The 16,916-nt window shown below is 41.6% G+C and overlaps 1 protein-coding gene across 1 annotated transcript in view; it reads left to right on the top strand.

Moving 5' to 3' along the window:
- Positions 1-16,916, top strand: part of TM9SF4 (transmembrane 9 superfamily member 4) — a 211,675-nt gene that overhangs the window by 114,123 nt on the left and 80,636 nt on the right. Inside the window, 1 exon segment of the mRNA XM_029612354.1 lies at positions 9,855-9,966. Coding sequence (XP_029468214.1) covers positions 9,855-9,966 — 112 coding nt within the window.

The raw sequence follows: 16,916 nt of genomic DNA on the forward strand, positions 1-16,916 counted from the left end.
TCTCCCCCCAGCAGCTGGAGACCACCCGGAACGAGACCGGGAAGCGCCGAGACAAGGTAGGGTAGAAATCTATTTAAAAGTCTCCGTTCTCTGAAGCTCAAGGAGCCGCACAGGTCATCAGCCGGGACCAGTGCCACCGGGTTTATCTGCCCTAGCAGGGCTGGACCCCGGACCGATCTGAGGGTCCTCCCACGTGGAGACCCTCCGAGGTGGTCGCCATATTGTCCGTGTGGTCGCCGTCACCATTTTGCTCTATTCACCGCCCTGTCTGCTGTTACGATCCGTGCTCATAGAGGCGAGTCGTGCGCACAAATACCTTGTGCGCACAACGTTGCGCACCCAAGTACTGGGCGCACAAGCGACGCGCATAACCTTGTGCTTACTGTGCCTGGTGCATAACTTCAACTTGTGCGCACAATAGCGCGCACATCTCCCTGAGCTCACACCAAACCTACACACACAACTTCGTACACCGGAGCGCCCAACTGTATTTTACGCGCACAAGCCATGGCACCACCGGAAAATAAACTCAAAGCTCAGGGCCTTTACCCAGCATGCCACAGTAGAGCTGCACAGCATGAGGAGGCCGAGGCCATGGCCCTGTGTATACAGTGCGAAGAGGCCCTAGGGGATCCAACTCATGGCCCTCCCCAGCCGGTACTGGGCTCCAGCCTCTTGAGCAGTACGCCAGACCTAGCATTGCACAGTGGGACCCCCCTCAAACGTGGCTCCCCAGGGACACGGTGTCCCTTAGTCTAGACCCAGCATCTATCTCCTGGGTGGAATTCTTCAAAGGTCTGCAAACCTTCGTCCACATGGAACCGGGGCCTCCTATAATACGGCCACAGGCTCCACCAGAGGACCTCTATTCCCAGGGAAGTCATCCCACCACTCTGTAGCCCCACCTTCGGGGACACGGACAACTCAGATAAGGATTCAGAACCTCTGGAAGAAGGGGAACTCCCTCCGGGGACAGAGCCCCACCGAACCATGAGACTCTTCTTCACCAAGGATGAGGTTCCAGACCTGGTCACACACAGCTTAAAAGAGCTTGCTATCCCGGGCACAAGTGCCTCGGGGGAACCTAAGACGAATCCTCTATTAGAGGGACTCCGACAGACCTCCCACCATTTCCCAGTATTACAAGCCGTCCAGCAACTAATTAACCTGGAATGGGATGCCCCAGAAACTACATTCAAAGGTGGCCGGGCTCTGGCAGCCATGTACCCTCTGGATCCAGCCGCCAAAGATCTCCTGGCATGTCCAAAAGTGGATGCCATGGTCACGAAGCGCACTACTGTCCCGGTGGAGGGAGGAGCAGCACTCAAGGATGCTCAAGACGGACATCTGGAATCTATCCTCAAACAGTCCTTTGACGTCTCCGTTATGTCTTTACAGATCGCGACCTGCTGTGCCGTGTTGACACGCGCCTTCTTAGCACAGACCAGGAACAACACTCCTGGGGAGGCCCTGGAACCAGCTGTATCATTCCTCGCAGATGCCGCTTCTCATCTGGTGTGCACAGCAGCTAGAGGAGTGTCATCTGCCGAGGCAGCCAGAAGACAAATCTGGCTCCAAAACTGGTCGGCCGACGCATCCTCCAAAATGAGACTCACAAGGATGCCGTTCAAGGGAACACTCCTGTTCGGAAGCGAACTAGAGAAACTAGCCAACAAATGGGGCGAGTCCCCACTGCCGCGGCTACCGGAGGACAGGAATAAGAGAAACCAGCGATCCTTCCCCCGAACTTCCAGGAGCAGAGGATCACAGCGCTTCAACCCATATAGAAGCACATATCAAGCGGCCCGCCCTGCGGGCAGGATCCAGTCCTTTCGGAACAAGCACAACAAAAGGGGAGCCAGCTCGGGCTCCGGCCCCAGCTGCACCCCACAAAGAAAATCAGCCGACCCATCCAAAGGAAGAAGCCATAGGGGGCAGACTTGCCTTATTCTACCAAAGATGAGTCGAGATAACTTCGGACAAGTGGGTCCTATCCATTATTCGAGAGGGATATTACCTGGATTTCCACCACCTCCCTCCGGACAAGTTTGTGGAATCTCCCTGCCACGACCCTTCCAAGAGGGTGGCAGTGGAAGCTACACTGACCAGATTGCTAGCTTAGAGGCTATAACACCGGCGCCTCCACAACAAATAAATACTGGACATTATTCCATCTATTTTATCGTCCCCAAGAAAGAAGATACGTTCAGACCCATTCTGGAACTCAAGGCGGTCAACCGTCACCTGAAGATTCCTCGCTTGCGCATGGAAACCCTACGCTCGGTAATAAGGGCGATACAACCGGGAGAGTTCCTTACATCCCCTGGATTTGTCGGAAGCCTACCTACACATTCCGATCCATCAAGAACATCAGCGTTTTCTACGCTTCTCGATCCTGGACCGTCACTACCAGTTCCGGGCACCTCCTTTCGAGTTAGCCATTGCACCCCGGATGTTCACCAAGATCATAGTGGTGGTGGCAGCAACACTGAGGAAGGAAGGAATCCGCGTGTACCCTTATCTAGACGATTGGCTGATCAGAGCGAAATCCCCAGAGGAAAGTCACCAGGCAACCAACAGAGTCAAAACTCTACTGGAGAGCCTCGGGTGGGTGGTCAACACAAACAAAGCTGCCTGCGGCCTTCCCAATCTCTAGAATACTTGGGAGACCGGTTCGACACCAAACAAGACAAGGTCATCCTGACACCGACAAGGAGATCAAAACTGATGACCCAGTTAAGAACCCTGTTGAGCGAACTTCGCCGCACAGCATGGGATTACTTGCAAGTTCTCGGCCTCATGGCATCCATACTGGAAGTAGTGCCATGGGCATGAGCTCACATGAGACCCCTACAACGCTCACTATGATCACGATGGAATCCACTGTCCCAGAACTACACCGTATGGCTTCAGCTCCCGGACAGAGTTTGGTCCCAACTACGATGGTGGCTACAAGAAGCCCATCTGAGCCAGGGAACGAGGCTATCCTCACCAACCTGGATCCTACTCGCCATGGATGCCAGCCTACGAGGATGGGGAGCACACTGCCAGGAGCTAACCGCCCAAGGGCAATGGAACGAAGAAGAGTTGGGATGGAACATCAATCGCCTAGAAGCACGGGCAGTCGGACTAGCCTGCCTAAGGTTCGTTCACAGACTCCGAGACAAAGCGGTCAGAGTAATGTCAGACAACGCCACAACAGTGGCCTACATTAACAGTCAGGGAGGAACCAGAAGCCAACAGGTGTCTCTGAAAATAGACCTCCTAATGTCATGGGCGGAAGTGAATCTGCAAGAGATCTCGGCCGTCCACATTGCCGGGAAAGACAACGTTGCTGCAGACTACCTCAGCAGAGAAAGTCTAGAACCAGGAGAATGGAGGCTGTCGACCACAGCATTCCAATTGATAGTAAACCGTTGGGGAACACCAACCATGGACCTCCTGGCAAACCGGTCCAACGCCCAAGTGCCCAGCTTCTTCAGCCGCAGGCAGGAACCCCAGTCCCAGGGAATCGATACCCTGGTATAGACCTGGCCACAGGAAACTCTGTTATACGCCTTCCAGCCGTCGCCCCTATTGGGCGCAATCATCCACAAGATAGAACACCACAGGGGACAAGTACTTCTAGAGGCCCTGGACTGGCCAAGAAGACCGTGGTACGCAGACATGCGAAGACTGCTGACAGGTAGCCTCCTGCCGCTACCTCCACACAGAGACCTGCTCCAACAGGGTCCGATCCTCCACGAGGATCCAGCTCGATTCTCTCTTACAGTCTGGCCATTGAGAGGACTCGCCTAAGGAAGAGCGGATACTCGGGGGCAGTAATTGACACCCTACTCCGAGCACGCAAGTTCTCCACATCCCTAACATACATAAGGATTTGGAGAGTATTCGAAGCCTGGTGCAAGGACCTCGACATCATAAGAACATAAGAAATTGCCATGCTGGGTCAGACTAAGGGACCATAGCTGCTGCATAGACCTTTGTATTTTCTTCTTTTTTTTAAACCTTGTGTCACTTGAAGAAATATATAATTTGTATTTTGTTAGGGCAGTACTATGAATTTTACTCTGTTGAAAGACATCACAAGCATGTCTATTGGACATTGCCCTAACAGTGTCAACAGAAACACTGATTTCCTTATTAGTATGTAGATTCTTTCTATATCTCATTTTGCATCTGTCAAAATATGGACTTACTGAACAGGTTACAAGTTTTTATATCCGTTTGACACCTCATGTCATGTGCATCCTTCATAAATGAAACTTAGAGCAATCTTTATATTAATATGTCTCCATACTATGTTATCCATGCAAACAACACGGGAGAAGAAAGAACTATGCAAAGATTGCTGATCCACTTTGCACTGCCAGGCTTCCCTAGGGCTGTGCTGGTAGATTTTGCTAACTCATCTGATCGAGTCTAGGAGCTTTCCTGAGATGACTCTGTGTGGGGCTGCACTATCAGTTCACGTCGACTCAGCCAGTTGGCTCCAGGCAGTTTCATCTGCGCCATAAGTCCTATGAAATAAGACAAAAGGACCCAAAAATATATACTCTGGAGTAACACAGGAAGAGGAAGGGACAATATGACAGAGACATTCAAATAACAGGCAAGCGTTTTGGGGTTACAGTATGACTGGAAGGGATAGATTCGAGAGTAATAGAAAAAGAAAACATTTTTTTTGGCTCTGCAGTTTCCTCTTCCTACTTTGGACATCAGGCTCAGTTGAACCTGGGCCTATGGCATAGTGAGCCTTTATTTGTAACTATCTATTTTATATCCAATTACAGCAAGACTGTTATCAGCCAATTACAGCAAGACTGATTATCACCCAATAAACTGATACAGACTTACCAACCACCGCACGTTCTTCTTCTTGTTAAACTTCTTGTTAAACTTCTATCATCCTCTTCTTCTACTCCCAGTTAGAACCATCCTTGTTTTATTGTAACTGCTTTTTCTGCGCACTTGTTATAATTTGTTATATTTTGTAAATGTATACTCATGTTATAGTTAAGTACGTTTATAATTTATTGATCACCCCTTGTTTTATGTAAACCGACATGATACGAACTCCGTGAATGCCGGTATAGAAAAAACTCAAATAAATAAATAAATAATAAATAAATAAATATCCGCTCCCAATTCACTTTTAGCCCTACTATTACAGTGACAGTCCTTAGCTGGGGGCTATGCGCCAGGGCAACTTTCAGAGGCCTTTATTTGGGCTCTGTGTCAATCACTAGGTGTTACAAACCAACAAAGGTCGAGGACTTGGATTCCAAAAACACTATTGTCTTAAACAAGAAGGAATCTTAGACTACAGTGAATATATTACAAATGTCTTTAATAAATAGTTACAAAAACTTTAAAATATTCCATAATCAAAAAGCAATCAGAATGCAGTGAAATTACATAAAGTGGATATATCAATGCTTAAACATATAGACTCTTAAAAACAATATTTATGTACATACTCACACACAAAAAACTACTAACATATTATGCAAAAAGACAAAGTTGCTATATGTATTACGTCATTCACATTTAAACATTGTGTTGCTTCCAGTTCAATATTGCAGTGTAGTTAGCAACTAGAAAACACGTATCCCAAAATAGTAAAACTGATAGTAAAAGATGCTGGTTTTGATGTGCTAGGTCAATTATTGGAATATATCCATTTGCAAGCTGAAGGGAGATTTTGTAGATCCTTGGCGACTTATCCTATTCATAAAAATAAATGTGCCGATGTGCCTGTATTAAAGCTGATGATGAGAAATACTGTGATCAAGCTGTGTTCTTTTCCTGTATGAAGGATTCACTATGCAGATGTATGTCAGATGAGTCCCATCAAAGAAAATTCTTTGTTTCACCTTATCTAGGCTTCCTCAGGGAGTATGTGTAAATCAATTAAACCAGATATGCTGTAGCACAAACCCAATGTTTTTGATGAAATATTGGGAAACATCCAAATCAAATTTAAAGTTGTTTAATCTATAAAACATGATAATATGAAAAATGATTATTTTATTAAAAATAGAAGAACAATTATAGAAATACAAGCATTAATACAAAGTAAGAAATATTATCTAGCGTCCAAATCAAAAAGAAGTACATTCAAAAAATGTAACCAATTCCTTGTGGTGAGTTCAATTCCTACAATCAAATAAATGAATGAAGTTAATGATAATAGACTCTCAGAAGACATCAAATGTGAAAAATGTATAGATCCTTATATTACCTTATAAATGTTTTTAGCCGATGTAACTAAGAGATGGAAACATCGGGAGAATGTGTTCAAACGCGTCTATGTATCACTGCTGCATAGGTTCTCTTTTTCTAAAATGGGAACTCCTCAATAACAACTCCAATTTCATTGTATCTCTAGGGATTTACAAATAGTACACAAAAGTTAACCAAACTATCACAAATATTTTTTAAAGATAGAAAAACATTTCTCTCCAGCAGACAATGTGAATCTCCCTGCTTACCCCTGTAATCACCGTTGCAGCATGCTGTCAAAAATGCTGCGGCTGCGCATTTAAAGGTCCATTTAAACACCCGTGGGCCAAGCAAAACAATCATAAGTTCAACATCACGGTGATGTTACCATTACAAGAATATAACATTACATATATTTACCAATAAAGAATAGATCCAACACATAAAACTGAAGTCACTACTTACAACAGTGACAGCCACTCAGTCTCGTGGTTTAAACCAAATGGGCTTAATGTATTCCATTCATAAATGAATTTCTGCTCCCTTTATATCGGTTATTCTGGATACATCCCCACCAGGACTATTTGATACCTGTTGGATCGCAAAAAATTGCGAGTCAGACTCGCTATGTGCTAATCTAGCCCAGTGGTCAGTTAAAGGTGTATGTTCTTTATTGGTTCGGATGTAGCTAAGATGTTCCCTAATTCTGACTCCAACCATACGTTTTATTTGACCAATATATATTAGATCACATGGGCAGATAATGGCATAAATTACTTGCGATGTTTTGCATGTAAAATGACTCTTAAGTGTATATTGAAGAGTCAATGTGGGATGTTGGATTTGCGTGATGTTGAAAGAATGGGAGCATACTGGACACTCCCCACAGGGAAATTGACCATTCTGATTCACGGAAGTGTTGTGAAATGTAATCATATCAGAAGTAATCAAAATGTCTCTCAACGATTTCCTCGGGCATCTTTAAACACAGTATCACTTGATAATAAATGCGGGTGTTTGCATATTATTTTCTTAATACTAGATGTATGATATAAATAAGGTATGAACAGATAGCTCTAGTGGTCAGATATATATTACCAGTTAAAAGGAGATTGTCTCAATCTGCATATAGTGCTCTTGTATGCCCTCCATATAACCGTATGAGAATACCCTCTGGATTGAAATCTCCAAATGAGTTCCTGAGAGCGAGATTTATATTCCTCCCTGGATGTACATAATCGTCTGAGACGTAGAAATTGTCCCACAGGTATATTGTTCTTCAAGTGATAGGGATGTTAGCACCTGAGTCGTCATGCTTTGTAAAAAAAAAAAAAAAAAAAAAATCCAGATGGATGCAACCGGACCCCTATACGTATGATTGTTTTGCTTGGCCCACGGGTGTTTAAATGGACCTTTAAATGCGCAGCCGCAGCATTTTTGACAGCATGCTGCAACGGTGATTACAGGGGTAAGCAGGGAGATTCACATTGTCTGCTGGAGAGAAATGTTTTTCTATCTTTAAAAAATATTTGTGATAGTTTGGTTAACTTTTGTGTACTATTTGTAAATCCCTAGAGATACAATGAAATCGAAGTTGTTATTGAGGAGTTCCCATTTTAGAAAAAGAGAACCTATGCAGCAGTGATACATAGACGCGTTTGAACACATTCTCCCGATGTTTCCATCTCTTAGTTACATCGGCTAAAAACATTTATAAGGTAATATAAGGATCTATACATTTTTCACATTTGATGTCTTCTGAGAGTCTATTATCATTAACTTCATTCATTTATTTGATTGTAGGAATTGAACTCACCACAAGGAATTGGTTACATTTTTTGAATGTACTTCTTTTTGATTTGGACGCTAGATAATATTTTTTACTTTGTATTAATGCTTGTATTTCTATAATTGTTCTTCTATTTTTAATAAAATAATCATTTTTCATATCATTTTTTATAGATTAAACAACTGTAAATTTGATTTGGATGTTTCCCAATATTTCATCAAAAACATTGGGTTTGTGCTACAGCATATCTGGTTTAATTGATTTACACATGCCCCCCGAGGAAGCCTAGATAAGGTGAAACAAAGAATTTTCTTTGATGGGACTCATCTGACATACATCTGCATAGTGAATCCTTCATACAGGAAAAGAACACAGCTTGATCACAGTATTTCTCATCATCAGCTTTAATACAGGCACATCGGCACATTTATTTTTATGAATAGGATAAGTCGCCAAGGATCTACAAAATCTCCCTTCAGCTTGCAAATGGATATATTCCAATAATTGACCTAGCACATCAAAACCAGCATCTTTTACTATCAGTTTTACTATTTTGGGATACGTGTTTTCTAGTTGCTAACTACACTGCAATACTGAACTGGAAGTAACACAATGTTTAAATGTGAATGACATATTGTAACACATACATATGATAACTTTGTCTTTTTGCATAATATGTTAGTAGTTCTTCGTGCGTGAGTATGTACATAAGTATTGTTTTTAAGAGTCTATATATTTGATTAAGCATTATTTATTTATTTTATTTATTTACGTTCTTTTAATATACCGATGCTCAAGACTAGGTCTTATCGTACCGGTTTACAATAAACAAGGGGGAAACCAGTTAACATAGGAAGCGAAAAAGTTACATTAAAACAGGGGGATCGAACATGGCTGTTGGAAGAAAGGATAGGTTAACAATTTCTATTCTAAACGTATAGAAGAGTTGATGATATATCCACTGTATATAACTTCATTGTATCCTGATCGCTTTTTGATTATGGAATATTTTAAAGTTTTTGTAACTATTATTAAAGACATTTGTAATATATTCACTGTAGTCTATGATTCCTTCAAGTTTAAGATAAATCACTAGGTGTTGCCATTGTGTGATGACTGCAGACACTTCCTCCGAAGGGTTGTAATTACTCACAGAAAGAGTAGTGAATGAATAGAGGTGATGTAGTAAAACTGGAACAATTGGAGGGGGTTCTTATTCTTATTTATTTGTCACCTGGTGCAATGCTCTAGGCGACTTACAAGATAAATATACATAAAATTATTTAAAAAAATACTCAGATATTAAACCACAAAAATAGATAAAATGAAAGCAAATTGACATTATTATGAACAAACTAAGATTAGAAGATAGTTTAAAAATAGAAAAAAATCCAAATCAGATAGTAAACTGTCAAGCTGCTGTAAAAAAACAAACCCAACACCTTTTCCCCTTAATAAAAGGTCTGCTGGAAAATATGTCTTTAACGTAACTTTAAGAAACGTTTTTGCACAATTCATAAGATGCACTTGAACTGGTAGTGAATTCCAATATTTTGGGGCAGTGAGTGAAAATGCCTGGTCATGCATCTCAGACAAACAGGCCATATATGTTACTAGTACATCCAAGAACCCTCTTTGATAAGAGCACCTTGCTTATGGAGGATTGCATTTGCCCATGGTAATGAGTCCAATGGTACTAATTCCATGCAGTAGGAAGATGTGGGGAAAATTGGAGATCAAGTAGGGTCTATGATATTATAGTAGGTAGAGAAAAAGAGCAGCCTAGCTGAATCTGGTACTGTTGACTAACTCTTGACACTGATCCTCTCATTTCCTTTAGGAAAGTGACATTAAATGGGCATCCCGCTGGGACACATACCTGACCATGAGTGACGTGCAGATCCACTGGTTTTCCATCATAAATTCAGTTGTTGTTGTCTTCTTTCTTTCAGGTGAGCGCAATTTGGGATAGAGAAGAGAGTATTAAGTGGAGGAAAGAGAATAGGATCAGGTTGTGGGGACAGAGATATGCAGTATGTTTTCCTTTAACTAAGCAATCTATATGCACTGATTAACCTATACAAAGGCTTGAGGATTTGATCTAGTTGAGTTAATGATGGATTTATAAATCCTCGATGGTCGAATGGTGGGGGGGGGATTTGCCTCTTAGGATGACATCAGGCAAGGTGAAGGATGGATGGTAGTTGGATATGATGATTAACTGTGGTGGTGGACATTTTTCTTTTGGATGCACTTGCATTCTCAGGTGGTGTTTGAAATGGTTAGAGAGAGATTATTTTTATTGTATTTGTTTTTAAACCTTGCTTTGTACACCGCTTTGGGTAATCTATTAAAGGCCGGGAAGAAGGTTTAAAAGAACTATACATACAAACTTTCAGAATTTTAGATTCTATTAAATTTTATGATTAATGGGTTGTGTGGTACCAGGACTTATAACTTACAGCTTATTTGCTCTTAATTCAAATGAAAATATAATTTGTGGGCATTTTCTGGCTATTCCTTTAAGCATTCCAGGAGTTTCTCGTGTTATAGTAAGCTTTTTTTTAACTAAGATTTTATGTTTTCATTTGTCACGTTTTATCTGTTGTTTTAAACAATTTTTATGTTGGTCTTATTTTATTCAAGTCCCAAGAAAAAAATTGTCGTTAAATTTGTCATGCTCAAACAGCTAAATATACATGTGTATATGTATGTAGGGGTTTCAGCAAGCTGGTATTATATCTGACTATCTCTCATTTAGAGTATATTACTGAACTATGTAACCGTAAAATATTGGCACACCATGGATAACTTAGAAACTTAACCAACCTATTTCGTGCCGAAATGTAAACCGTTGTGATGGTATATTATTTATTTATTTATTTATTTATTTATTTAACACTTTTTTATACCGACCTTCATAGTAATAACCATATCGGATCGGTTTACATAGAACAAGGGTATAACTGAAGCAATAACTGAAGTAATTAACAATAGAGGTGAATAAGGCAAAGTTACATTTAACAAGGAGTAAAAACTTGGAAGCTTAAATAGCTGGAAGAAGGTAAAGGCAGGAAGTAATTGTAACATGATACAAAAAGAATATGGGTTAAAGCTTAAGGTGCTTTAACCTGGAAGTGTCAGAGTCCATCGTTCGAGAGGATAAAAGACCATTCGTCCAGGTGAGAATAATGGCGACTAGTGATTGTCTGGAGGATCAGAGAAGGCTTGGTGAAAGAGCCACGTCTTGAGTTTTTTTCTGAAAGTTAAAAGGCAGGGTTCCAATCTGAGGCTTGAGGGGATGTTATTCCAAATAGATGGTCCTGCTATTGAAAACGCTCGGTCTTTGGTCGAGGAAAGGCGTGTGGCTTTAGTTGGGGGGAAATTCAGAGTACCTTTATGAATATCTCTAGTTGGTCTGTTGGAGGAGTGTAGTTTGAAGGGGATTTCGAGGTCGAGTTGGAGTTGATGATGGATGGATTTGTGTATTAGGGTGATTGATTTGTAAAGGATTCTAAAATTCACTGGTAACCAATGTAGGTTTCTGAGGATAGGTGAAATGTGATCTCCACGGCTGGTGTTGGTCAGTAATCTCGCTGCGGCATTTTGTATCATCTGCAGTGGTTTGGTGGTAGATTTGGGGAGGCCTAGGAAAAGGGCACTGCAGTAGTCTATCTTGGCAAATAGTAACGCTTGGAGGACTGTCCTGAAGTCTTGGAAAAATAGTAGTGGTTTGAGTCGTTTTAGAACCTGGAGGCTAGAAGCAGTCTTTGGATGTGGTGTTGACCATTTTCTTTAGGTTTAGTCGATTATCTAGAAGTACCCCAAGGTCTCTCACATGCTTATGGGTGATGTAGGAGTTGTATGGGGATGATGGGGGGATGTTTTCTTCGTTTGAAGAGATGAGGAGGAGCTCAGTCTTCGAGGCATTAAGGACCAAGTTTAATCTATTAAGGAGGCTGGTGATAGATATAAGGCAGTTATTCCAGTGGGTGAGCGCTTTTGAGATAGATTCTGTGATAGGGATTAGAATCTGCACGTCGTCTGCGTACAGATAATGAATTAGATTAAGATCAGTTAGCAATTGGCAGAGGGGGAGGAGGTAGATATTAAAGAGGGTTGGAGATAGGGAGGATCCTTGTGGTACACCAAGAGTGGATTTTGTTAAGGGTGATTCTTTATTATTGATTTTAACTTTGAAGGTTCTATTGCAGAGGAAGGACTTGAACCAACTGTGGGCTGATCCGGAGATCCCAATATCTGCTAGGCGATCCAGAAGGATGGAGTGGTTGACGGTGTCAAATGCCGCCGAGATGTCTAGCAGGACTAGTAGAAAGGAATAGCCTTTGCCTAGACCCATTATGATATGGTCTGTAAGTGAAATGAGGAGGGTTTCCGTGCTGCGTGATTTGCGGAAGCCATATTGTGAAGGGTATAGGATATTGTGAACTTCTAGGTACTCTGAAAGCTGGGTGTTTACCAGCTTCTCCGTTAGTTTGGCTAAGAATGGGAGATTGGAGATGGGTCTAAAGTTGGCTGGTTCATTAGGGTCTAAATTGTGTTTCTTAAGGAAGGGTTTGAGTGCCGCGGTTTTTAGACTGTCTGGGTAACTCCCTTGAGTTAGAAGGCAATTTATGATACTTGTCAAAGGTCCTGAGATCGTGTTTGGAATGAGAAGCAAAAGTTTCGATGGGATATTATCTGCTGGATGGCTAGATGGTTTCTGTCTTTTTAGTAGGGATTCAATCTCTTTGGTGGATATTGATTCGAAGCTGTCGAGCTTGGCTCTCATGAGGGAGTGAGGATTCTCGTCTGAGGTGAGAGGTATAGTATTTGGAGGTAGAAGGGCGAGCGTATTCAGGATCTTCTGTTGAAAAAATGAGGCAAGTTCATTAGCCTTAGATAGTTCTTGTTCGTCTGGAATAGACGGAGGGGTTGATTTCGTGATTTGAGTTACGTATGAGAACAGGGCCTGGGCATCATACTGGAGTTGGTGTATTATGTTGGCATAGAATTCCCTTTTTGTTAGTAGAATAGAAGTCCTGTAGTGATGTAAAAAGCCTTTGTACGTTGACAGGGTCGCTGTGTTGGGGGTTTTACACCATATATTTTCCTTGTGACGTAGCTCCTGTTTCATCTGTTTCAGTTTAGGGGTGAACCAGGGTTGATTTCCTTTTTTTGTAGGATTGATTGTTTTGGAGACTATAGGGCACCATTTGTTTGCAACTGTTTCCGTGATCTTATGCCAGGAGGATAGGGCTGAGTCAGGATTGGAAAGGTCTAGGTTCATGAGTTCCTTGGAGAGCTGATCACTAAGTATATCGGATGGGCATGATTTCCTGAATTGAATGGTGGAAAGGTGATGAGAGGTGTGTGTCTGTTTGTCTATGGAGAAGGAGGATTCGGTATAGAAAAATTTTCAAATAAATAAATAAAATCTCTTACAGCCGATGTCAGTCCACTCCATCATAAACCCCAAGGGTATATATTTTTTGCAAATTATTTTTCAATATGCTTGTGCAAAACATTTATGCCACCTTAATGTTGAACCTGCGGTGATATGAGAATTTCCAAGGGCAAAAAATCTCACAAGGCAGAAACACAAAATCTTCCCAGCAAATCCCCAACCACTTCAAATAAGTCTTTCAAAAATAGTTAACAAATCCCAGTGTCCCAACACCAGCTGATGTTTCGTATATAGACTGCATCAGGGGAAATATGAGTAATAAACTTACCTGAACCAAGAGTGATCTGCTTTGGGTGTACACCTTACAACTTAATAAGAAATGGCGTCCTGGCCTAGCTTCTTTGGATGACAAAGTTAACCTAATGACAAAATGAGGCATCAGAACAGCTGATAGGCATGACTGTCAAATCATACACATCATGTTGCTGAAAATCTGTGATGAACTCTGCAAGTGAAACATTGCAAATCATAACAGTATCAAAGAATGAATACATTCAATCAACAGGCGTGTAATAAACTACAAAAAACCAGGATAATTCAATATCCGCATTTAGACCAGTGGGTTAAGTGTGTTTAAACGATAAATCCACACTTGTTCTCTACGTAGTAGCTTGATTGAGCAATCGCTACCATGCCAGTCTTGTGTAGGAACTTCTAAACACAAAATCTCAGATCTTCAAACAAATGTGAAAATTCTAAACAGTGTGTGCAGTTGGGTGCAAGCTTCATTGTTAATACAACTCTTATGTTCTATCATTCTGGTGTGAATGCTGCATGTAGTTTTTCCAATATATCCCTTTTGACAGGGTCAAATTATCAGATACATCACAGCAGAACTTTTGCAATTAGTAATGTGTTGTAACCTACTTGGCTGTGTAAAAGAAGAGATGCGCGGTGAATCAGTATGCAGCAAAACCCTGCAGACAGAACAGGAGCGGCATGGAGAATGCATTCCAACTGTTGATGGAGTATAGAAATCCAAGCGGCTCAATTGATCATGAAGATTGCGTCCTCTCATGTAGGTAATCCTGGGCATATCTTGAAACTCGGGACACAATTGGAGGATATGCTAATGCTTCAGAATCGACTCTCGGACGGATTTCACTCTTGTTAAAAATGGAAGCACACACGGCAGCCTTTGGTCTTTATCACACAATTTAGGTAAGAACATAAGAAATTGCCATGCTGGGTCAGACCAAGTGTCCATCAAGCCCAGCATCCTGTTTTCAACAGAGGCCAAACCAGGCCACAAGAGCCTGGCAGTTATCCAAACACTAAGAAAATCCCATGCTACTGATGCAATTAATAGCAGTAGCTATTCCCTAAGTAAACTTGATTAATAGCCGTTAATGGACTTCTCCAAGAACTTATCCAAACCTTTTTTGAACCCAGCTACACTAACTGCACTAACCACATCCTCTGGCAACAAATTCCAGAGCTTTATTGTGCGTTGAGTGAAAAAGAATTTTCTCCGATTAGTCTTAAATGTGCTGCTTGCTAACTTCATGGAATGCCCCCTAGTCCTATTATTCGAAAGTGTAAATAACAGAGTCACATCTACTCGTTCAAGACCTCTCATGATCTTAAAGACCTTTATCATATCCCTCCTCAGCTGTCTCTTCTCCAAGCTGAACAGTCGTAACCTCTTCAGCCTTTCCTCATAGGGGAGCTGTTCCATCCCGTTTATCATTTTGGTTGATAAACAGCCACTCACATTGGCAATATTTGGCTTCAAATATGCTCTGCAAATAACATGTGGGTAACCACAATCCTTAAAACATTGTGTCATAGTGCTAGCTTGTAGATGAAAATCCTCTTTTCGTGCAAGAATTGGCTGATTGGGAGATTAAGTTTCAAGTGCCGAGGATGAGCACTGTCAAACTGCAACAAACTGTTGTGGTCTCTCAGTTTTCAGTATAATGTTGTATGGAACCCAATATCCATTTTAATGATCATCAGATCTAGAAAGGTAATCTGATGTTGCTGAACATCTGCCGTAAATTTAAAATTCGGGTCCAGGTTGTTAAGCCAATCAACAAAAGCAGCACATGCAGTGCAAGAAATTTGCCAGATAATGAAGACATAGTCAATATAGTGCTTCCAAAGCACTATTTCTTGCATAAAAGGATGATAATCCTGCCAGCTGGCTTCAATGCAGCCCATGTAGAGGTTGGCCAAGTCGGGAGCCATCAGGTCCCACATCACCTTCCCTTGAACCTGTTTGAACAAAGCCTTGTTAAATGCAAAAATGTTCTTGTTCAAAGCGATTTCTAAAAGTTGCATTAGGAACTAGTAGTATGCAATGTGGGCGTGAATCAAAATAAAATTTTGCTACCTCAGCTGTAACCAACAAAGTATCTGCCATGTCCAAATGAACTGATTCTAATTGTAAAATCATGTTGTGGGTCCTTGACATATGACGGAAGTAATGTCATAAAAGCAGTCAAAATGTTATCCACAAAATGGGGCAAGGGCTCTAATAATGAGCCTCTGCCCGAAACAATTGATTGGCCTCCTGGATGTGTTGCATCTTTGTGTATCTTGGGCAAAACGTAAAAAGTTAGTAGTACAATAATGACGACAGAAAAGGACCAGATTGGCCATCCAGTCTGCCCAGCAAGCTTCTTTTGTTAGTATCTGCTGCTCTGTGCAGGATATCTCCATGTTTCTCTTAAGGATAGTAACTGTTGCTCCATGCAGTTACCCTCAAGCCTTATAATAAGAGTAATAATATTTACAATCAAAATCAAGCAACTGTCAAATCCATAACAAATAAGTAAACCAATAGCTTTGATGCTTTTGACGCAAGCACAACATTGCTCACTGCTTGAATGGCGGGGGGGAAGGAGGAATTGTATACAGACGATAAACATCAATGGCTCTGACTTTTAAGGTCTGGTATACTGACACACAGACAAAAGGGAAAAAGCCTTCTGCATAATTCAGACAATGCTACTTTGTTGTTCTTTGCTTTTTCCCTTATGTCTGTGTGTCATTATACCAGACACACAGACAAGCAGTGAGCGATGTTGTGGTTGCGTCAAAAGCATCAAAGCTATTGGTTGAGGGTAGTAATCTCATGCCTTTTGTTAAGGGTAGTAACTGCTGATCCGTGCAGGCTACACCCATTCACTCTATTCTTCATATCTGTCCTCTAGCCTGAAAGATCCACAGTGCATATCCCATGCTCCTTTGAATTCATTGATTGTTTTCTTCTTCTCCACCTCCTCTGGAAGGCATGCCAAGCATCTACCAGGCTCTCCATGAAGAAATATTTCCTGATGTTGGTTCTGAGTCGTCCCCCGTGGTGTTTCATTTCGTGACCCCTAGTTCTACTGTTTCCTTTCTGATGGAAAAAATTTGAAGTTTGTGCGTATTTAAAACCTTTCAGGTATCTGAAAGTCTGTATCATATCTCCCCTGCACCTGCTCTCTT

Source organism: Rhinatrema bivittatum, chromosome 8, assembly GCF_901001135.1.
Source record: "Rhinatrema bivittatum chromosome 8, aRhiBiv1.1, whole genome shotgun sequence".
NCBI lineage: Eukaryota > Metazoa > Chordata > Amphibia > Gymnophiona > Rhinatrematidae > Rhinatrema > Rhinatrema bivittatum.